This window comes from Balaenoptera physalus (genome assembly GCF_965194825.1).
Source record: "Balaenoptera physalus genome assembly, chromosome: 8".
In the NCBI taxonomy this organism is placed as follows: Eukaryota; Metazoa; Chordata; class Mammalia; order Artiodactyla; family Balaenopteridae; genus Balaenoptera; species Balaenoptera physalus.
This window is the reverse complement of record NC_138887.1, coordinates 83568784-83593910: the sequence shown is the minus strand read 5'-3', so window position 1 is coordinate 83593910 and position 25127 is coordinate 83568784. Positions and strand designations below refer to the sequence as shown.

Here is a 25127-nt window from a genome sequence, read left to right as displayed (position 1 = left end):
AAACTCACTGTGATGGGTAACTCAAAGGTATGGGCAGAACTTGGGGCTTATATGGTTTCTTAACAAGGAAAAGTGACAAGACAAAGGAAAAGGGGTTTAGGTCTTTAGAGGCAGCAAACTGTGGGTAGGTGAATATATGGTGCTGGGGGAGGGAATGAATGGCAGATAAAGGCTCTTTAAGTGAGTTTTGTTATGTAGATTTCTGTGGTGCTGATAAGAGTCTGGGGTTGTCTCTGGTGGTTAAGAATCTTCCTGTCCTTCCTAGCAGAAAGAAAGAGGACAGACAGTTTTTTATGTATCTGCATCCTCTCAATTGCCTGCAGCTCAAAACAGTCCTTAGTCAAAGTGGTATATTTTGGGGTATCATACTTTGAATGCCTTAAGCACCTAGTAAGCCCTCAATTAAGTTGTGGAAAAACCTAATAATATGCTATATCTAGTGGCGGTATTTGAATGATAGATGATTTTTTTTTCTTTTTTATAACAGGATCTTATTAGTCATCCATTATATACACATCAGTGTATACATCTCAGTCCCAATCTCCCAATTCATCCCACCACCACCCCACCCCCTCTTTCCCTCCTTGGTGTCCATACCTTTGTTCTCTACATCTGTGTCTCTATTTCTACCCTGAAAACTGGTTCATCTGTACCATTTTTCTAGGTTCCACATATATGCGTTAATATACGATATTTGTTTTTCTCTTTCTGACTTACTTCACTCTGTATGACAGTCTCTAGATCCATCCATTTCTCTACAACTGACCCAATTTCGTTCCTTTTTATGGCTGAGTAATATTCCATTGTATATATGTACCACATCTTCTTTTTCCATGTTTCTGTCGATGGGCATTTAGGTTGCTTCCATGACCTGGCTATTGTAAATAGTGCTGCAGTGAACATTGGGGTGCATGTGTCTTTTTGAATTATGGTTTTCTCTGGTATATGCCCAGTAGTGGGATTGCTGGGTCATATGGTAATTCTATTTTTAATTTTTTAAGGAACCTCCATACTGTTCTCCATAGTGGCTGTATGAATTTACATTCCCACCAACAGTGCAAGAGGGTTCCGTTTTCTCCACACTCTCTCCAGCATTTGTTGTTTGTAGATTTTCTGATGATGCCCATTCTAACTGGTGTGAGGTGATACCTCACTGTAGTTTTGATTTGCATTTCTCTAATAATAAGTGATGTTGAGCAGCTTTTCATGTGCTTCTTGGCCATCTGTATGTCTTCTTTGGAGAAATGTCTATTTAGGTCTTCTGCCCATTTTTGGATTGGGTTGTTTGTTTCTTTAATATTGAGCTGCATGAGCTGTTTATATATTTTGGAAATTAATCCTTTGTCCGTTGATTTGTTTGCAAATATTTTCTCCCATTCTGAGGGTTGTCTTTTCGTCTTGTTTATGGTTTCCTTTGCTGTGCAAAAGCTTTGAAGTTTCATTAGGTCCCATTTGTTTATTTTTGTTTTTATTTCCATTACTCTAGAAGGTGGATCAAAAAAGATCTTGCTGTAATTTATGTCAAAGAGTGCTCTTCCTATGTTTTCCTCTAAGAGTTTTACAGTGTCTGGTCCTACATTTAGGTCTCTAATCCATTTGGAGTTTATTTTTCTATATGGTGTTGGGGAGTGTTCTAATTTCATTTTTATACATGTAGCTGTCCAGTTTTCGCAGCACCACTTATTGAAGAGACTGTCTTTTCTCCATTGTATATCCTTGCCTCCTTTGTCATAGATTAGTTGACCATAGGTGTGTGGGTTTCTCTCTGGGCTCTCTATCTTGTTCCATTGATCTATATTTCTGTTTTTGTGCCAGTACCATATTGTCTTGATTACTGTAGCTTTGTAGTATAGGCTGAAGTCAGGGAGCCTGATTCCTCCAGCTCCGTTTTTTTCCCTGAAGACTGCTTTGGCTATTTGGGGTCTTTTGTGTCTCCATACAAATTTTAAGATTTTTTGTTGTAGTTCTGTAAAAAATGCCATTGGTAATTTGATAGGGAGTGCATTGAATCTGTAGATTGCTTTGGGTAGTAGAGTCATTATCACAATATTGATTCTTCCAATCCAAGAACATTGTACATCTCTCCATCTGTTGGTATCATCTTTAATTTCTTTCATTAGTGTCTTATAGTTTTCTGCACACAGGTCTTTTGTCTCCCTAGGTAGGTTTATTCCTAGATATTTTATTCTTTTTGTTGCAATGGTAAATGGGAGTGTTTCCTTAATTTCTCTTTCAGATTTTTCATCATTTGTGTATAGGAATGCAAGAGATTTCTGTGCATTAATTTTGTATCCTGAAACTTTACCAAATTCATTGATTAGCTCTAGTAGTTTTCTGGTGGCATCTTTAGGATTCTCTATGTATAGTATCATGTCATCTGCAAACAATGACAGTTTTACTTCTTCTTTTCCAATTTGTATTCCTTTTATTTCTTTTTCTTCTCTGATTGCCGTGGTTAGGACTTCCAAAACTATGTTGAATAATAGTGGTGAGAGTGGACATCCTTGTCTTGTTCCTGATCTTAGAGGAAATGCTTTCAGTTTTTCACCATTGAGAATAATGTTTGCTGTGGGTTTGTCGTATATAGCCTTTATTATGTTGAGGTAGGTGCCCTCTATGCCCACTTTCTGGAGAGTTTTTATCAGAAATGGGTGTTGAATTTTGTCAAAAGCTTCTTCTGCATCTATTGAGATGATCATATGGTTTTTATTCTTCAATTTGTTAATATGGTGTATCACATTGATTGATTTGCATATATTGAAGAATCCTTGCATCCCTGGGATAAATCCCACTTGGTCATGGTGTATGATCCTTTTAATATGTTGTTGGATTCTGTTTGCTAGTATTTTGTTGAGGATTTTTGCATCTATATTCATGAGAGATATTGGTCTGTAATTTTCTTTTTTTGTAGTATCTTTGTCTGGTTTTGGTATCAGGGTGATGGTGGCCTCATAGAATGAGTTTGGCAGTGTTCCTTGCTCCACAATTTCTTGGAAGAGTTTGAGAAGGATGGGTGTTAGCTCTTCTCTAAATATTTGATAGAATTCACCTGTGAAGCCATCTGGTCCTGGACTTTTGTTTTTTGTAAGAGTTTTAATCACAGTTTCAATTTCATTGCTTGTGATTGGACTGTTCATATTTTCTATTTCTTCCTGGTTCAGTCTTGGAAGCTTGTACCTTTCTAAGAATTTGTCCATTTCTTCCAGGTTTTCCATTTTATTGGCATAGAGTTGCTTGTAGTAGTCTCTTAGGATGCTTTGTATTTCTGCTGTGTCTGTTGTAACTTCTCCTTTTTCATTTCTAATTTTATTGATTTGAGTCCTCTCTCTCTTTTTCTTGATGCGTCTGGCTAATGGTTTATCAATTTTGTTTATCTTTTCAAAGAACCAGCTTTTAGTTTTATTGATCTTTGCTTTTCTTTTCTTTGTTTCTATTTAATTTATTTCTGCTCTGATCTTTATGATTTCTTTCCTTCTGCTAACTTTGGGTTTTGTTTATTCTTCTTTCTCTAGTTCCTTTAGGTGTAAGGTTAGATTGTTTATTTGAGATTTTTCTTGTTTCTTTAGGTAGGCTTGTATAGCTATAAACTTCCCTCTTAGAACTGCTTTTGCTGCATCCCATAGGTTTTGAATCGTCATGTTTTCATTGTCATTTGTGTCTAGGTATTTTTTGATTTCCTCTTTGATTTCTTTAATGATTTCTTGGTTATTTAGTAACGTATTGTTTAGCCTCCATGTGTTTGTGTTTTTTACGTTGTTTTCCCTGTAATTCATATCTAATCTCATAGCGTTGTGGTCAGAAAAGATGCTTGATATGATTTCAATTTTCTTAAATGTACTGAGGCTTGATTTGTGACCCAAGATGTGATCTATCCTGGAGAATGTTCCATGCACACTTGCGAAGAAAGTGTAATCTGCTGTTTTTGGATGGAATGTCCTATAAATATCAAATCTATCTGGTCTATTGTGTCATTTAAAGCTTCTGTTTCCTTATTTATTTTCATTTTGGATGATCTGTCCATTGGTGTAAGTGAGGTGTTAAAGTCCCCCACTGTTATTGTGTTACTGTCGACTTCCTCTTTTATAGCTGTTAGCAGTTGCCTTATGTATTGAGGTGCTCCTATGTTGGGTGCATATATATTTATAATTGTTATATCTTCTTGGATTGATCCCCTGATCATTATGTAGTGTCCTTCCTTGTCTCTTGTAACATTCTTTATTTTAAAGTCTATTTTATCTGATATGAGTATTGGTACTCCAGCTTTCTTTTGATTTCCATTTGCATGGAATATCTTTTTCCATCCCCTCACTATCAGTCTGAATGTGTCCCTAGGTCTGAAGTGGGTCTCTTGTAGACAGCATATATATGGGTCTTGTTTCTGTATCCATTCAGCAAACCTGTGTCTTTTGGTTGGAGCATTTAATCCATTCACGTTTAAGGTAATTATCGATATGTATGTTCCTATTACCATTTTCTTAACTGTTTTGAGTTTGTTTTTGTAGATCCTTTTCTTCTCTTGTGTTTCCCACTTAGAGAAGTTCCTTTAGCATTTGTTGTAGAGCTGTTTTGGTGGTGCTGAATTCTCTTAGCTTTTGCTTGTCTGTAAAGCTTTTGATTTCTCCATCGAATCTGAATGAGATCCTTGCTGGGTAGAGTAATCTTGGTTGTAGGTTCTTCCCTTTCATCACTTTAAGTATATCATGCCACTCCCTTCTGGCTTGTAGAGTTTCTGCTGAGAAATCAGCTGTTAACCTTATGGGAGTTCTCTTGTGTGTTATTTGTCATTTTCCCCTTGCTGCTTTCAATGATTTTTCTTTGTCTTTAATTTTTGCCAATTTGATTACTATGTGTCTCGGCATGTTTCTCCTTGGGTTTATCCTGTATGGGACTCTATGAGCGTCCTCGACTTCGGTGGCTATTTCCTTTCCCAACTTAGGGAAGTTTTCGATTATAATCTCTTCAAATATTTTCTCTGGTCCTTTCTCTCTCTCTTCTTCTTCTGGAACCCCTATAATGTGAATGTTTTTGCATTTAATGTTGTCCCAAAGGTCTCTTAGGCTGTCTTCATTTCTTTTCATTCTTTTTTCTTCATTCTGTTCCACGGCAGTGAATTCCACCATTCTGTCTTCCAGGTCACTTAGCCGTTCTTCTGCCTCAGTTATTCTGCTATTGATTCCTTCTAGTGTAGTTTTCCTTTCAGTTTTTATATTGTTCATCCCTGTTTTTTTGTTCTTTAGTTCTTCTAGGTCTGTTAAACATTTCTTGCATCTTCTTGATCTTTGCCTCCATTCTTCTTCCGAGGTTCTGGATCATCTTCACTATCCTTAATCTGAATTCTTTTTCTGGAAGGTTGCCTATCTCCACTTCATTTAGTTGTTTTTCTAGGGTTTTATCTTGTTCCTTCCTCTGTTACATAGCCTTCTGCCTTTTCATCTTGTCTATTTTTCTGTGAATTTGATTTTTGTTGCACAGGCTGCAGGATTGTAGTTCTTCTTGCTTCTGCTGTCTGCCCTCTGGTGTATGAGGCTATCTAAGAGGCTTATGCAAGTTTCCTGACGGGAGGGACTGGTGGTGGGTAGAGTTGCCTGTTGTTCTGGTGGGCAGAGCTCAGTAAAACTTTAATCAGCTTGACTGCTGATGGGTGGGGCTGGGTTCCCTGCCTGTTGGTTGTTTGGCCTGAGGCAACCCAACACTGGACCCTACCTGGGTTCTTTGGTGGGCCTAATGGCGGACTCTGGGAGGGCTCACGCCATGGAGTACTTCCCAGAACTTCTGCTGCCAGTGTCCTTGTCCCCACGGTGAACCACAGCCACCCCCTGTCTCTGCAGGAGACCCTCCAACACTAGCAGGTATGTCTGGTTCAGTCTCCCTTGGGGTCACTGCTCCTTCTCCTGGGTCCCAACACACACACTACTTTGTGCCCTCCATGAGTGGAGTCTCTGTTTCCCCCAGTTCTGTCGAAGTCCTGCAATCAAATCCCAGTAGGCTTCAGAGTCTGATTCTCTAGGAATTCCTCCTCCCATTGCTGGACCCCCAGGTTGGGAAGCCTGACGTGGGGCTCAGAACCTTCACTCCAGTGGGTGCACTTCTGTGGTATAAGTGTTCTCCAGTCTGTGAGTCACCCACCCAGCAGTTATGGGATTTGATTTTACTGTGATTCTGCCCCTCCTACGGTCTCATTATGGCTTCTCCTTTGTCTTTGGATGTGGGGTATCTTTTTTGGTGAGTTCCAGTGTCTTCCTGTCGATGATTGTCCAGCAGCTAGTTGTGATTCTGGTGTTCTCGCAAGAGGGAGTGAGAGCACGTCCTTCTACTCCACCATCTTGGTTCCAATCTCCTCAGCTGTTAACCTTATGGGAGTTCCCTTGTATGTTATTCGTCATTTTTCCCTTGCTGCTTTCAATAATTTTTCTTTGTCTTTAATTTTTGCCAGTTTGATTACTATGTGTCTCAGCATGATTATCCTTGTGTTTATGCTGTATGGGACTCTCTGCCCTTTCTGGACTTGGGAGGCTATTTCCTTTCCCATGTTAGAGAAGTTTCCGACCATAGTCTCTTCAAATATTTTCTCGGGTCCTTTCTTTCTCTCTTCTCTTTCTGGGACCTCTATAATGCAAATGTTATTGCATTTAATGTTGTCCCAGAGGTCTCTTAGGCTGTCTTCATTTCTTTTCATTCTTTTTTCTTTAGTCTGTTCCGCAGCAGTGAATTCCACCATTCTGTCTTCCAGGTCACTTAGCCGTTCTTCTGCCTCAGTTATTCTGCTGTTGATTCCTTCTAGTGTAGTTTTCATTTCAGTTATTGTATTGTTCATCTCTGTTTGTTTGTTCTTTAATTCTTCTAGGTCTTTGTTAAACATTTCTTGCATCTTCTCAACCTTTGCCTCCATTCTTTTTCCGAGGTCCTGGATCATCTTCACTATCATTATTCTGAATTCTTTTTCTGGAAGGTTGCCTAGCTCCACTTCATTTAGTTGTTTTTCTGGGGTTTTATCTTGTTCCTTCATCTGGTACATAGCCCTCTGCCTTTCATCTTGTCTGTATTTCTGTAAATGTGGTTTTTGTTCCACAGGCTGCAGGATTGTAGTTCTTCTTGCTTCTGCTCTCTGCCCTCTGGTGAATGATAGAGGACTGATAAAGTATATTGCATTATGCTTAGATCTAGTTAGTTTTAAATGCTGTAGAACTTAATAGAAATTTTATGTTGTTCAGTCTCACAGCCTATTTGGTAACTGTGCTGGCTTTATTTTTTGCTGAAATGTATATCTCCGATTTACCTGTTAACAGCAAATAGAGAAGAAGCCATAGAAGTTATAACATCAAAAGAGATGAAAACCTTAGAAAAGATTTAAATGGGGGCAAAGAAGGTTAAGATAGTTAAAAATATGCATATCACTCTTTTCAATTTGAGGCATCCCTCAGAAAGTCACAAAATATTTACTCCAAGACTTCTGTTTTCAATTGCAATATATATAATATTTACAAAATAAATAAAATTTTAAAAATCTAAAACCCAATAATACTATAGGTGACTTATTGGCTACTCCTAAATCTTCCTTATGTTGGACTTATCTAAATTCTAAATTGAAATATTTTTTTTGGCCTTACCGCGTGGCTTGCGGAATCCTAGTTCCCTCACCAGGGATTGAACCTGGGCCACGGCAGTGAAAGCCCCGTGTCCTAATCACTGGACTGCCAGGGAACTCCCTAAAGTGTAATTTTTAAGGCAAGCCTTTGATATTTTTCTAGACAATTATTTTCATCTTGAGTGATTTATCTCTTGATTTGGATTTTATTTTATGAAGTTTATACTCCACCTACATTTTATTCTATATCTTCACAGATATATTATTCCTAGAATTGTTTGTAAATATTTCAGTTAGTCACAATTTTCATGATTGAACTGAGAGCAAAATAAGTATACTCTGAGACTTAGAAACTGTCCTTCAATCTTATTGCCATAAGATGTTTGCTGCTAACTCCTTTGAGGTGACACATATTTACTGTTTATGATTGTTCTGGGAACCATACTCATGTATTTAGACATGAAAAGTCATTTTCACTACACTTTAACACAATACGGATTTTCTTAATGCCACATCATAACATGAAAAATGCTATGCTTCATTTACTGATCTTCCTAAATCTTATATCAATTCATTTTATAGAGTAATTCAAATCAATTTTATCTTTCTTAGCAATATGCCTATTTTTTAAGATAGCATCAAATTCCACATAAACTATGGCAATTTATATTTTTTTAAGTAAGACAAAGTGAAGGAAAATATACTTTGGAACTGTTTTTTCTGAGACATGTTTCTAGCAATTTTTTTTGATTATCTCTTCCTCCTTAACTTGTTTTACTGCATTTACAATGTGGGATTTAAAGAGAACCTATGGAAAGTTTGTTTCACACTCATTTCTAAACCCTCGTTTTTATTTTGTTTCGTTTTAACCCATTCTATTTCAATGTCCTTTATTTAGAAGATTGTTGATCATTTTGACCATGGATTATCTCATTTTCTTCCTTAAATGTTTAGTAGACTTTACCAGCAAAATAACCTGGGCCTGGAGTTTTCTTTGTGGAAAAGTTTTTGAAAACAAATTCAATTTTTTAAATAGAAACAAGACTATTCAGATTTTCTTTGTGATCTTGTACTAGTCTTGGTAAATTGTGTTTTTCAAAGACTTCGTTAATTTCATCTACGTTGTCAAATTTATTGGCATATAGGTGTTCATTACAATTATTACCTTTTTAAAGTCTGTAGGATCTGTAATCATATCTATTCCCTCTTTTGTTCCTGTTATTAAGTGACCCCTGAGTTAAATACCATCTTTAATCCCCTTTTCATGTGGGAAAATAAGGCCCCAGTGATAAAGTTTATATCTTGCTGGCTCAAGATGGCATGATTGACTGTTAACTTCTGATTTGCAATGTACTATGTTTTCCCATGTGTACGTTTACCTGGAATATCTTACAAAATTTTATTTGACAAAGGATCAAAACTATCACTGGGATAAAAAATACTACTAATGAAAATCCAGGTCATATAGGTCTTGGATATTTTGGGCTGGAATAATTCAGTATCAAAATTACTAACTATCAAAAATACTAGGAGATATTTCAGGCCTAGAATTGAAAATTAAAGATCATAGCTGTTACAGATTGCAGTATTTTAAAGATACTTCTTTTTTGTAAAGTAATCATTTGGAGATGGACTGCTTGGTGTTGGTCCACAGTCATCATGATTCCAGTACCATCGTGATGGTGGAGGGCTACTATCAATTTCTTCCTTCCCTGTACAAGCATGCCATACTCCCATCAGGAGACAGAAGAAAGAGCCCGTTCCTTTTCTTCTTTGAATCTGGGCTAGCTTTAGTGACTTGCTTGATGAATAAAATGTGGCAGAAGTGATGTTCTGGAACTTCCAAAGCTAGATCATAAAAAGCCCTGCTTCTGCCTGGGCCTTTTGCAACACTCATTCTTGGGGAAACAAGTTGCCATGTAGGAAGGCAGATTTCTCTGTGCTCATCATGCCCTAGAAGCCATGTGAAGGTGCTCCAGTCAATAGTTTGAGCCTATGTTCTAGCCATACCCATCAAGGCACCAGACATGAAGTCAAGTCATCTTGAACCCTCCAGATCAGCCCATCTACCAGCTGAATGCCACTAAGTGACTTAAGTCAATGCCATATGGAACAGAAGTTAAGCCATGCCCAAATACCTGACCAATGAAATTGTGAAATATAATAAAGTGCTTGTTGTTTTAAACCACTAAGTTCTGGATTGTGACACAGAAGAAGATAACCAGAACAATGACTATTATGTAAATGGAGGCAAACATCCCTATTATCTGGCCTTTTAATTTACTTAATTTAATTTTTATTTATTTTTTGGCCACATTGGGTCTTTGTTGCTGCGTGTGGGCTTTCTCTAGTTGCGGTGAGCAGGTCTACTCTTTGTCCTCAGGCTACAGGCTCAAAGGGTTCAGCAGTTGTGGCTCGCGGGCTGTAGAGCACAGGCTCAGTAGTTGTGGTGCACAGGCTTAGATGCTCCGCGGCATGTGGGATCTTCCCGGACCAGGGCTCGAACCCATGTCCCCTGCATTGGCAGGCAGATTCTTAACCACTGCGCCACCAGGGAAGCCCTGGCCTTTTAAATACAGCTGTAATATTTCAGATTATTTGAGAGAGGATCTGGAAAAATGCCACCACCAAATCTGTCATGCTAAGTAGTATATCCTAGGCAACTTCGTGCCTCTCCACAGTGCAAGAATGGGATTATAATTTCTAAAAATTATAAAAGTTCTTGCCAACACAGTTATTTCAGTTTAAGATGATTGACTCTTTCTGGTCTTCAGCCAATTCTGACTTATTTTTATGTTCAAGGTGCTATAATGAACAGGACTTTTAGATTATTCAGTATTATCTTGAAGAGAAAATAAAAACGTCTTCATGTATAAGGAAATGTTTGAGTAGTGATGCAAGGGTAGGGCTGTGAGGTTTTGGCTGGTAAACATACTGGGCTAGTTCAGATTTCCGACTGCTTTGAAACATATCTTTGTGGTTGAATGAACCTGTGATAGGAGATTTGCCTCCTGAGAGAATTCTCTCTTACTGGAGTGTTAAAAAGGCTTTGTGTTGGGTACTTGTGGAGCCCTCTGTAACTTAAAAGTTACTCTGAGCTTTGCAAACTGCTTTAGCCAAGAGGATCATAAGCAATACAACAAAGGTGAACATATAAATAAAAATAACTTAAATTAATCAAATCTCTAGTGCTTTAAAAATAACATCCTGGATCATAAATTACTTTTAGTAAAAGCCTAATACCTAATTTGGCTTGGAGAGAACTTAATTGGAAAGTGTATGTAAAATAATTGAATATGTTTATTGTGAGTCTTTAATATTCCTTTTTATTCTTTAATGAAGAATAATTGTATAGCAACAGAAAACACAGTCAATATCTAAAGTCCCTGATTCCTTTCCTGCTCAAGCAAGGATCATTCTCATTAAACAAAAATAATGTAGAGAAATAGTTGCCATTAAAGAATCACCTCCTTGGGGCATATTAAAAATTATTTTAAGCCTCATATGGATACCATGCTTCTATAAAGTGAGCTCTTTTTATTTAGTTTTGAAGCGGTACTATCAAAATTGTTCAGATTACCGAAGAAAATAAAGAGAAGGTGAACTGGCTCATATGCCCACTGAAAGGAAACTGAGTTGAATGACTTAAACTTCCAGCCTTGTTTTTAGCTCAGAAGGGCAATTTTTCAAGTATTTTTCTGTGGTCTTAACAAAAGCCATTAACTACTGAGCAGACTTTTTAAAGAAAATGGCTTATAAACACTAAATTATACCTATCCCAAAGCTCGATAGCTAGATAAATTCATAAATCAGTTAAAAATAATGACTATTTTAGAAAGTGTTGATTTCTCTGGATATACAAAGTCCTATGTCAGTAGTAGAGTGGCTTGTATTTGGCAACCATTGTTGGGAAATGAGTAGAAAATCTATCTTATCTCTTGAGGTTACTAAAATATAAAAAATATTTTACTCATTGAGCAGACCAAATTGTTTTGTGACATGATTACATTGTAATTCAATAAAAACCATAATTTAAAAGCTGTTATTTTTGGTTATTTATGTATATATCAAAAGGTATATTGTGGATTATTCCTATGCATTGCAAAAGCTCTTGCTTCCTCCTGTACTCTAGAGGATTCATTAATTCATTCATTCCTTTATTAACAGGTACTTAATGAGCATCTATTGCTAAGAACTATTCTGTATTCTGAATTTGCAATGGTAAACAAACCAGGAAAAAATATTCCTTCCCTCTTGAGGCTTACGTTCAATTTGAAGAGAGAAGAATAAACTAGTGGTTACCAGTGGGGGATCGGGGAAGGGGAGGGGAGGGGGAGGTACAAACTACTGGGTGTAAGATAGGCTCAAGGATGTACAACATGGGTAATATAGCCAATATTTTGTAATAACTGTAAATGGAAAGTAACCTTTAAAACTGTATAAAAATTTAGAAACATTTTTTTAAGTTAAAAGGTCTTTTTAATTAAAAAAAATTTTTTAAAGCAATTTGAAGAGAGAAAATTGATTTTAAAATTTCAAATAAGCATATAATATAATGTCAGAGAGTAAAAATTAACGTGAAGAAAAATAAAGCAAGGTATGGAATAGAGTATAATAAGTATATTTTTGATGGGATGATCAGGGAACTTCTCTCTGAGGAGGTGACATTTTCATCTCTGTAATGAAATGCAAATGAAACAGAGGGAAAAACCATGGGAATATCTGGGTAGAGAATGTTCCAGGCAGGAACAACAAGTGACCTTGAGAAGAATGGTTGGCAATGACGATGGAGAGATGGCCAGTAGCTTTGGATTTTATTGTGTGATGAGAAGCCTTTAAAGAATTTTGAGCAGAGAAATAAGGGATCCCTTTAACTCCTTCTTAAGTGACAATAGAGGCAAGAGAGAAAGCTCTGAGAACAATTAGGAGCAGTTAGGAGGCTCTGGCAAGAGAAGATAGCGCCTTGGACTAGGGTGTGTGCTGGATATTTTCTGTTTGCCTCTCCAGATCCCTTTCTATCCTTCACGGGTGTTTTGTGCCCAGAAGGCTGGTTTGATTCAGCCAGTAGGAGATACTGGCAGAAACTGGAGAACAGGAGGAGAGTTAGGAGGGTACTTATTCTCCCGGCTCACTCCCTGCAGGGTCACAGAAGTTGGTCCATTCCTCTACCATAGCTTATCCTGGTCAGCCCCTGTCCAAACATCTGTTCTCTCCCGGTTCTATAACATCTCCCATCAGTTGCCCCTTTAAACCTATAATGATACGGCTTTGTGCTTTGGTAACCCCAAGATTTTATACTATCCCTTGTTGAGGTTCCGAAACTCTACTCATACCTTTAAACAATCCCTTCAATATATCCTCCTCAAATTACCTGGTTTTAATGAGCCACCTGTTTCTTGCTGGGCCTTGAATGGCACAGGATGATAATAGTGAAGATGATAAGAAGTAGTTGGATTCAGGATATATTTTGACAAGATCTGGTGAAAGACTGGATGTTTACGTATAGCATAAGATATGGAGAAGGGATACAACTCGCTTTTTTTTCCCCTTAATAATATGGAAGTCTTCTAAGTTAAAACATATACCTGTATTTATTTTCACCCAATTCAAAGAATTCCAGAACATGGATATACCATAGCTTAGTAATTAATCACCCCACTTGAAGTGATTTAGGTCCTTTCTGACTTTTTGCTAATACAAATAATGCTGCAGTGTACACTCGTGAACATACATCTTTGTGCATGTGTGGATTTCTTTTTTCTTTTTTCCTTTTTTTTTTTTTTGGCCTCACCACTTAGCTTGTGGGATCTTAGTTCCCCTACCAGGGATCGAACCTGGGCCCATGGCAGTGAAAGCACCAAGTCTTAACCACTGGACTGCCAGGGAATTCCCAACAGTCCATTTCTGTGGATTTCTTAAGGACCAACATATAGAAATAGAATTACTATACCAAGAAATATATACCTTTAAAACTTATTTTATTATTTCCAAATTGTACTCCAGAAAGCAGTACTAATATCACTTCTAACAATATTGCCTTTCACCCTTACCATTAAGAGATTTTTCTCAAACTTTTAAAAAATCTTATGATAAAAATGTTTGTTATCTTCTTTGCTTTTACTTGAATGCTAGTGATAGTAAGCATATTTTCATGATAGCTGGCCAGTGTTTGATGAGGAATAGGATTAAACATAGCTTCAAAATAACTTTCCACAAAATACTTAATTACAAAGAGAAAAAAACCCCTCACAGTGGGGAAATCTGATACCACCTTAATTAAGTGACCAAAGTGAATGTCATCAGTAATGAGACAAGTTAAAATTGTGGACCACCTCATGGCAATGAGATATAATGAGAAAACAGCATCACCTCTGTGATATTACTACCAAAGACAGATAATCTGACTCTAATCATGAAGCAAACCCAAACTGAGGGACAAACTACAAAAAAATCTAGTTTGTGTTAAGTTCATGGAAGGCAAGGAAAGACTTAAGAACTGTTCCAGAGTGAAAGAGACTGAAGAAATATGACAATTAAATGGCGTCTGTGGATTAGATAGGTAGTCTTGAATCAACATTAATTTCCCAGTTTTGGAGGTTGTATAATGACTTGTAGGAGACACGGGTCTTGTTTGTGGGAAATTCACACTAAAATATTAGGAAGTGATGGGGCATCAGGTCAGCAACTTACCGTGAAATGGTTCAGATAAAGAAGTTATTTGTGTTCTATGTGTAATTGTTATGAAAGCTTGAGATTATTAAAGCAACAACAACCAAGTTTTTCACATTGGTAATCTTCTGAACACTTCACTCTCCTTGGCACGCAATGGACACCACATATTCAACCTTGTGACAGAGAGGATAAATCTTAACTTGCTTTCTCTTTCCGAGTTTTTTTTTTTGGCTGATATAGGTTTCAGCAGTCATAAATCATATAGCATAGTAGCTGGAGAAATATTTCATCACACTATGTACAAGTCAGAAGAATAAAAGTTTCTCTGAGCTAATCAAAGGCTGTCTGTCATTGAAGGGGAAACCTCAGTAAGGTACTGGCTTGTTCCTCATATACTCCAGCCTTTTCAGGATTTAAGATGTAGAGAAGTCTCCCGAAATCCTGTGTTAAAGGCATTCAAATGTTATGCAAATTGCAGACATTAAAAAATGATAATAATAGGTCACCTAAATCTCAATTCTCTACAAAAACAACTGTGTTCTCTACAAATTATTTGCAAGAATCAACATAATTTGGGTTCAAAAATTGGTTGCAGCTACTGTTATTGAAATAAAGCATGAAAATCTCTAAATATGACCTAAGCCAAAATATTTGCTTTCAGAATTATTTTTGCCCTTATAACTAAAGAGTTATATTTTAACAATATCTTCTCAATTGACTTCACACAGGAAGAGTTACTATGAAATATCCCTTTTAAGGAAAAAAAAAAAACCCTAAGAATCTAGTGCAGAGTTTCGAAAACAATATGATTGTTATCATTATTTCATTTTCTTTTTTTCTCTATCCCACCCCCTTTTTTAAATAAATTAAGCTTAAAACTCAAGTAACAAGCTTTGAAAACAGATACAATTGTTACTTTGGGCTGCCATCTAGTGTTAAAATAAAGAACACATTTGCCTTTTCTTTTGAAAACTTTTGTATTGATAGTATTTTCAATATGACAGAAGTTAGAAGCTAATACTATGGTTAAAATATTTTTTAAATAAAAGTTAAAGATATTTAAGGTATATAACATGCAATTTGATATATTGGGTTGGCCAAAAAGTGCCTTCGTTTTTTAAGTAAAAATAAAAGACACATTTTTCATTTTCACCGAGAACTTTATTGAACAACGTATTCACCCTTTTGTTTCACTACCTTCTGCCATTTTTCAGTCAACTTCATAATTCCATCTTCCCAAAATTTTTTATCTTTTTGAGCAAAGAACTGTTCCAGGTGCCTTTTACAGTCTTCCAGGGAATTGAAATTTTTTTCCATTAAGAGAATTTTGTAAAGACCGAAATAAGTGGAAATCCAAAGGTGCAATGTCTGGTGAATATGGTGGATGAATCAGAACTTCCCAGCCAAGCTGTAACAGATCCTGCCTAGTCGTCAAAGAAATATGCAGTCTTGAGTTATCCTGATGGAAGGTTATGCATTTTCTGTTGACTAATTCTGGATGCTTTTCATCGAGTGCTGCTTTCAGTTGGTCTAATTGGGAGCAGTACTTGTTGGAATTAATCGTTTGGTTTTTCAGAAGGAGCTCATAATAGAGGACTCCCTTCCAATCCCACCATATACACAACATCACCTTTGGATGAAGACGGGCCTTTGGTGGGGTTGGTGGTGGTTCATTTCGCTTGCCCCACGATCTCTTCTGTTCCACATTGTTGTAGAGTATCCACTTTTCATCACCTGTCACAATTTGTTTAAAAATGGAACGTTTTCATTACATTTCAGTAGAGAATTGCATGTGGAAATATGGTCAAGAAGGTTTTGTCCGCTTAACTTATGTGGAACCCAAACATCAAATCAATTCATATAACCAAGCTGGTGCAAATGATTTCCAATGCTTGATTTGGATATTTTGAGTATGTCAGCTATCTCCTGGGTGGTATAATGTTGATTGTTCTCAATTATTGTTTTGATTTAATCGCTATCAACTTTAACTGGTCTACCCGACCATGGAGCATTGTCCAGTGAGAAATCTCCAGCACGGGAATTTCGCAAACCACTTTTGACACATTTGATCAGTCACAGCACCTTCTCCATACACTGCACAAATATTTTTTTACATTTCAGTTGTGTTTTTACCTTTCTTGAAATAATAAAGCATAATATTCCGAAAATGTTGCTTTTTTTCTTCCATCTTCAATATTAAAATGCCTACACAAAAATTCACCAATTTTAATAAGTCTTTTTTAAATGCACACGGATATGAGAGCTGTCACATATAATCTAGCAAAAATGTTTCAAATGAAGTTAAAGACAACTAAGTGCTACTAGAGCCATCTTATGGAAAAAAACAAATGAACCTTATGGCCAACCCAATACATATACATAGTGAAATGATTACTACGGTCAAGTTAGTTAATATATTCTTTCTTTACATAGTTACCATGTTTTGTTTTTGACAAGTGCACCTGAAATTTATACTCAGCATATTTCCTCTGTTTAATACAGTATTTTTTTTTAAGTTTAATTTATTTTTGGCTGCGTTGGGTCTTCATTGCTGTGCGCAGGCTTTCTCTAGTTGCGGTGACTGGGGGCTACTCTTCGTTGCGGTGCGCGGGCTTCTTATTGTGGTGGCTTCTCATTGCGGAGCACAGGCTCTAGGCGCGCAGGCTTCAGTAGTTGTGGCACATGGGCTCAGTAGTTGTGGCTCGTGGGCTCTAGAGCGCAGGCTCAGTAGTTGTGGCGCACGGGCTTAGTTGCTCCACGGTATGTAGAATCTTCCTGGACCAGGGCTTGAACCCATGTACCCTGCATTGACAGGCGGATTCTTACCCACTGAACTACCAGGGAAGTCCCCAGTACAGTATTAAGTATAGTCATCATGCCTGTATATTGGGTCTTTAAACTTATTCATACTCACATAACTATAAATGTGTACCCTTTTACCAACATCTCTCCAATTCCCCCACCATCCCAGCCCCTGGTAACTATCCTACTCTCTACAACTATAACTTTGATTTTTTTTTTAGATTCCACATACCATATATGGAATTTTATATATATATATTAAATTATATATATATGATATATATATTTATATCATATGATACATCTTTATCCATTCATATGTTGGTGGACACTTAGGTTGTTTCATATCTTGGCTATTGTTGAACAATGCTGCAATAAACATGGGAGTATAGATATCTCTTTGATATCTTGTTTTCAATTTCTTTAGCTATTGAAATCCAGAAATTGGATTGCTGCATAATATGATAGTTTTATTTTTAATTTTGAAGGAAACTTCCTACTGTTTTCCATAGTGGATGTACCACTTTACATTCCCATCGACAGTGCACAAGGTTCTCTTTTCTCCACATCCTTAACAACATTTGTTATTTTTTTGATGATAGCCATTCTAACAGTGTGAGTTAATATTTCACTGTGGTTTTGGTTGCATTTCCCTGATAATTAATGATGCTGAGAATTTTTTCATGGATCTGATAGCCATTTGTATGTCTCCTTTGGAAAAATGTCTATTCAGTTCCTCTGCTCATTTTTTAATTGAATCGTTGTGGGTTTTGCTATTGACCTGTGTGAGTACTTTGTATATTTTGGATATTAACCCCTTATTAGATATATGATTTGCAAATATTTTCTCCATTCTGTAAGTTTTCATTTTGTTGCTGGTTTCCTTCTCGGTTCAGAAGCTTTTAAGTTTTGATGAAGTCTCACTTGTTTATTTTTGCTTTTGTTGCCTTTGCCTTTAGTGTCAAATCCAAACAGCTTTGCCAAGACAACTGTCGAGGATCTTGCTCCCTATATTTTCCTCTAGGAGTTTTACAGTTTCAGATCTTGAATCTGTTTTTAATTCATTTTGTGTTGGTTTTTACATATGGTACAAGATAGGGGTCCCATCTCATTCTGTTGCATGTGATTGTCCAGTTTTCCCAACACCATTTATTGAGGAGACTATTCTTTCCCCATTGTATATTCTTGGCACCTAGTCATAAACTAATTTATATGCATTTGTTTATTTGGGGGCTCTTTATTCTCTTCCATTGATCTATGTGTCTGTTTTTATGCTGACATTATGCTGTTTTGATTACTATAGCTTTTACAATATGTCTCATATTGAAGCCTACATCAGGTACATTTTGACATTGGGGCCCAGCTCCTGTCTCTGGAAGTTCCAGTCCATGTGTGTATCCCTTCAGGAAATAGAACTTGCTCATTTTTCTGAGTTTTGTCTTGGTAAATGCCTAACATTCTCATTCTATCACAGAAATAGGGCTCAGCCATGCCCAAGACCAAAATCAGGTTCCCTGCCTGATGCCTGGTTTCTGATATCTATAGATGCCCTTTGGCCTCCTGAGATTTCTCAGCATTATTCAAGTAAATCCACCATTACCATGCCCCTTTACCATAGGGTTTTTGTTTACCAACTATTTTCAAAATGTTTTAGTCAGCCCCTATTACAAGGAGAGTTTCCTTGTTCTTATTAGCCCCAATAGGTATAAGAGTCCTTGGTCTATGCCTTATCTTATTAGAGGTTAAGTGGGCAAAATCTACCAAATCTAAGAAATGGCAGTTTCACAAAGGTTTACCTCATTTTCTTCATGCTCAAGAGCTAATGGCTGGAGTGGATTGGACTGCTGCTCTCCTTCAGAAGAAGTGCCATATTAACCTAGGAATGCAGTTTTAATGGCAGTCCCATTAAGAAGGATTTGGGGAAGATTTGGGGATTTTCAACACTTCTTGAATCATTTCATTAAAAAATATTGCCATTATCTGTGGGTTCAAAATCTGGTAGATACTGACCACGAGCCAACCTGGGAGTTGTGAGGCTCAGGGAAATACCTTTGTCTTATCAAAAAGGAAAAATACATACATATTCTTTTTGTATTTTCCTAAAAGTTGCATTTATTCTTTTAATCACTACAGTAATGAAAGAAATAATTTAGAATTGAATCACACTGAGGTTAAGTATTCCCAAAATATAGGAATATTTTTCCAGTCCATAATGTCATAGCTGGCAATTCTCCCTTTTAAACTGACCCTGTTTGTGGTAGCTCAGTGGTTCTCAATCCTTGCAGACCCAATGCCTTATTTTTTATTGCAAATATTTGGCAACATTTTTACCATTCTAAAATAAAATTCATAGATAATACAACCCTTCCATATATGTAATGTTCTAACTGTAATATAAATGAGTAGTGAAAGAGAAAGTTATTTATAATAAAATATATGTATTTCTGTGTAAATGCTCAGACATGATCACAAAAGGAGACAAAATGAGGCAGTCTGATGTTGGCACCTATATCTAATATCAACCTGAATACGACAACTACAAATATTGTTTACAGGTGTGTTGTGTTGTTTGTTAATGTCACAGATGATATTGCCTTTGACAATGTGATTTTCCAAAGGAATGAACAATTCTTGTTAAAGTTCTGAGGAAAACAGAGTAAAATCTTTCCTCAATATCTATGGTAGCTACATTTCTGGAAATTTCAGAAAATTAAAACCATACCAAGAAAATACTATGTGTTTATGAAAACTGAATAAAACCTAACTAACTGCTGTGATTATTATGAGAATATGTTTCAATTCACAAATGTCTGGAAGAACATTCAAAAACAGAGCAAGACCTGATAATTTCTAATTGTGTGCAAGGCAGGGTGTCTAGCCTCTGACCCCAGCCATCAAATGCCAGTGGTACTCTCTTATAATAGTGATATCCAAAGTGGCCTGAGAGGCCAGTGTCACCCCCACTCCTTCGTGAGATTCACTTGTAAAGCAAATAGAGAAAAAAACTGGCAAATTGAATTTTTTTGTTCATTCTGTAAATATTAATGAATAAGATATTTTATATATTGCATTTCTATATTTGGGATAGTATTTCTTATAGGTCCACAAAAATAGGCCCTTTATTATAATATCTGATAATACAGAGAAAAGCATAATTGCCAGATGGCAACACAATTTAAAGTCTGGAAGAGTAATACAATCTACAAGCTAACAGATATTATGACAGTAAGATATGGATATATAAGAAGAGAAATGATGTAATTCTCATAAATAATTTTTAAATTTTTAAAATATTTTACTATAATTATTTTCTTACACATTTTATGGGTGTAACAAATTTTCTCACAACTTTTTTGGGTCTTAGAAATTTTCTTACAAATAACTTAAAAAGAAAGATGAATAAGTGAAAATTTAAAGCAGGAAAAAATTTGGATAAGTCATGTATGTATGTTGTTGCTTTTTCTTCCTCAAAATTAATTTCTATGACTCAGCAATTTTAATGATCATAAAACCTCCAGGGGTATTTCTTATTCATCTGATGAATTTGTGGATGCATAGAGTATAACAAATAAAGAAAAATCTTTAAATCCTGAACATTTATCTTGCTGGGGAAAGAAAAAAGTTACCTTAATTCATTCCGTTCTTTTCTTCCTACCATGAATTGCTTCAGGTTCTGAAGGCTCAAATATGAAACTGGATCAGTTCTTTGGAAAGTTTTAAGATTGCGAAACTTTGAGGGAAATAGTAGAAATATGGGCACAAGGGAAAAAAATCCATAAGCCTATGTTTCAATTTAGCAGCCCAATCTCATAGCCTAAATTAATGGTTTTCCTATATATTTCTCAAAAGTTCTTTTTTTTTTTAGAATATTGTTTTTAATTAATTGAAGACACATAACTTTAAGGGTGGGAGGGAACTCTTAAGGTGTCAGTATAACTTTGTCTGCAAGGGAAATCTAAACTGTGGCCCAGGATATCTAGAAATCCTTCAAAAAACAGAAAGGGGGAAAATTAAATCACTTCCCTTGGGAACTCATTTTAATGCCTAGCAGCATATTGGTCAGGAATATTGTCTAAGTTACAGTTTCACCATTATTTAGATATACTCAGTAAGCTTTTAAATGATTTTTGGAGATATTGAGGGAGTTGATCCCATGTCCTTAAACCTGACCTTTCAAAGGACAAATCTAGAAAATTATTATAGCAGAAGGCCACAAAGTGATCTGTTTCTCTTGATGTCTAGATAAGTGACTTCCCACCAAAGTTATGGTAATCTAAAAAAGTTTTTTACTACTCTCCCCCCTTATCTGTTTTTTGTGAGGGTGTGAGTTGAATAGTCATCTCATCTGGTTAGCCAAATAGAGTTTGTGTCTTTGAAGCGACCATGACCAGGATTAATTTACCTAAGGTTAAGTGGAATGAAAAGAACTAGAGGGCTGAGTCCAGTCCAAAGCCTAAGAAAAGACCATGTTTCAAACTGAGGAAACTAAAATAAGCTAGTAAAGCTCAGAAACCATTAGACCATGGTACCTGGATGGGCCAAGTAGATATTTTATATTGGAAAATAATGCAGTATTGCAACTCCAGGTAAATTGAACATTACTAGTCTTTGTATATGTATCTTTCAGAGATGGTAAGAATTAAATAAGGGCTGAAATGAATACTCTGACATTTTATAGTCCTTTTATTTGGCTGTATTAAGGCATGGTTTTAATCAAGTAATGAAATAACCATTCCTATTTTCACTCTCAATATTAAGGAAGTAATTCTGAATACTATACTTTGTGGTTAACGGCACAAAAGGCAATTCCATAGGTCAATTATCTTTTGCTTAAACCAATGGCTTCCCCCAAGAACAAAGAGCAGCAAATCAAAGCAGCTAATCGCTGTTACACTCAAGAAGATTTCATTATAAAATGCAACATTGTCATTACAGTCACTTGAATGTGCCACAGTGTACAAGTAATAGATCCTAAAGAACTGGTAGGGAAGGAAGCAAATAAGAATGACCCCTATAAAAAGCAGGTTTTTCAACTGGGCCCAGAACTCCTGATGGGATAGTAAGGAGTGGCGTAGCTTCCGCGCCATCAACACAATGATGATGCTCTGGAGGACCAAGAGAATCACTGCAATAACTATGACAATAATGACTATCAAATAGTTGATGACTTGCACATATGCGTGAGCAAGTTCTTTGTGGAATTTAAAACAGTGGTATTTGTCATAACCCTCATGAATTCCATACTGAGAAACAACCAGGGGCACCACAATGATAATCACCAGTAGCCACAGGGCAGTACTGGCAGCCACAGCATGCAGTTTTCTGTAGAATTCCACTTTGTCCTTGTGCTTGAAGAAGATGAGGTACCTGATGACTAGGATCACAACGTAGAACAGGAATGTGAGGTACATGTGGATGTGCAGCATGGCGCTCACAAATTTGCAGAAGGGCAACCCAAATGTCCAAGTGTGCTTGATGAGGTAGGTCAAGCGAAAAGGCACTGTCAGGAGAAAAACACTGTGGACCACCACCAGGTTAATGACTGCTGTGGTGGTCACAGACCGGGTGTTCATTTTCACCAGTAGGAACAAAATGGAGATGATGCCCACCAGTCCTCCAAAGAGCACTATGAAGTAGAGCCTGGTTAAATGGGGTGACCTTATAGGGTTATTGCAGGAGGAACTATTGTGGTCAGCCATACTTCAGGAGTCACCTGGAAGAGATAAAGCACCAGTGTAACTAACAAACTTCCAGAATTTTGTTCATATTTTGTTCACATTGCACTGGCAATGTGACTTTGTCACTTATCTGTTTACATGACGTAAGCTTTATGTGCCTTAAGAATGAAGATTATTGTCATATGCATTTCTGTGTGCTCTACACTGAAAACACAGTTAAGTCATTGATTCTTGACCTTTAATGGTTAAAGACTTCATCAAGAGGTCTGTATATCTACACAGTCAAAACTATTTGCATAAAACTGATTGCAGACCATTTGAAGCTGATACATGGATACTACTACTGTAGCAAACACTGGGGGAAAAAAAAATCTTAAGATGGACAGAAAGCTGAGTGGATGCATTAAATTCACGGAATATTTTTTTCTTTTATGTATCATTATAATTCTCTAATTCCTTCCAGCTCATCAGCAAATGATCCGAGAATATTTATGCTTAATTCCTTTAGGATACTGATGAGTTTGGCTAAAAAACTGGCTAAATCAAGGCAGCAGCAGGCAATAGGAGGGTATATCTGAATTTCTCATCACAGTTATATTATCATCTAAAAGTGAGACCTTGGCTAAGTTCTTATCATGGGCCGCACTGAGAATATCGCATGTCTCCTAATTCTCCTGTTTCCCCACCCTTAAATTCATAAAAGAACCACTATCAGTTTTCCTCCTGGACTCCTGAAAGATCCTTTTCCTATACAGTCTTGGTCCCTTCTAATTATTATCCACATTCTAATTTATTATTTACTAATTAATAAATATAGTAAATAATAAAGACGTATTAATCTAAATACTTATTAATCTTTACTTACTCTAATCAGGTCACCTCACTTTCTTATTTAAATTCCTTCAATGGCCTCCCATTTCTTCTAAGGTAAAAATCAAAATTCTTGCATGCTTAGAATGTTCTGAGTTGTGGCAAAATCTGATCCCTTGAGACCAGATTCAAGAAATAATCTAGAGATGAAATTGACAGGATTTGACATGAGTTGTATATTGGGAAATGAAGGGAAGGAGGTGTCTCAGTCACTCTCGGATTTCTTACTTGAACAACGGGGTGATAAGAGGTCTGTTTACTGATACCAGGGAAACTGAGGCTCAAATTTAAGGAAGAGCAGTAGTTGAATTATGCACTTCATAATTATGCACTTTGTAACACGTTTGCAATTATTCTTATTCTTTTTTTAATATCTCTTCATACAATCAAACTTACCTAGCAATAAAAATGAACCAACTACTGATAAAATACTGATGAATCGAAAAAGCATTATACTAAATCATGTATTCTCAATAGGGTAATATTGCCCCCAAGGGGGCAAACGTTTGTTCTGGAGGTGTGAAAAATCTTACTTTTACTGTATAAAATACAGATATACATATAGTACATAAACAGACAAACAGTATATCTGTGGTATTAAAATTTCATAAGAGGGAGGGAGATAATTAGGGAAATAGGTCTAAAAAGGCTCTTTAGAAGGGTAATAATAAAGTTGAGAACACTATACTAAATAAAAGATGCCAGCCACAAAAGACTACATGCCGAATGATTTCTTTTTCTAAAAAATCACAACTAATGTGACAGATCAGTGTAGCTCAGGGCCCAGGTTGCAGGGGAAGGGATTAACTTCAAAGGGGCATGGGGGAATTTATGGGATGATGGGATGTTTTATATTGTGCTGGTTACAATTGTAGTTATTTGTCAAAGTTCATTGAATTGTACACTTAAAATTGGTGAATTTTCTTGCATAGAACTTATACCTCAGTAAGACTAATTAAAAAATAATAATAACCTGGCCCCAGAGAGCCTTTACTTTCCTGGGTATGGAATAGAATTTCCATGCAGCCGACCTTAAAGCTTGCCTCATGTTATACTGGTTCTGTGTGATGTGTAATCTCTGTACTTGCCTTTTATTTTTCTCTGTAGAAAAGTAGTTCCATCAGGTAAATGTGAAATTATACTGTGTTCGTATCTGAACCAAGCATGAACGTGCCACCATAAGTTCTGCTCATCATTTTTTCAGCTATTTACCTAGAAGGACCAGCTTCTAAAAGAAGAAGAAAATATGATCAGTTGCATATCATCTGTCTCAAGTCCTCCTTCCTTATCACCAACTGCCATGGTCTCTCTCTTTCAGATATAAGAAGCTCATGTTAAGTCTCTTCTATGTACCAGGTACTACATGAGATGCTTGCCTGAACATAGTCTCATTTGACCCTCAAAGCAGTCCTGTGTATTGTATATGTATCACTATACTGATTTTCAAATGAAGAAACTGAGCCCCAGTCTGGATATCATTTGCCAAGTTCTCCAAAGTCTCACACACACACACGCACGCA

General features: G+C 36.5%; 1 protein-coding gene across 2 annotated transcripts in view; it reads right to left on the bottom strand.

Annotated features, from left to right (window-relative positions):
* Nucleotides 1-17000: 17000 nt before the first annotated feature.
* Nucleotides 17001-25127, bottom strand: part of GPR141 (G protein-coupled receptor 141) — a 188099-nt gene continuing 179972 nt past the window's right edge. For both annotated transcript variants that reach the window (XM_082472094.1, XM_082472093.1), the window contains one exon: nt 17001-24835. In XM_082472094.1, coding sequence (XP_082328220.1) covers nt 21847-22758 — 912 coding nt within the window. In that variant the 5' untranslated portion in view covers nt 22759-24835 and the 3' untranslated portion in view covers nt 17001-21846. The remainder of the gene's footprint in view (nt 24836-25127) is intronic.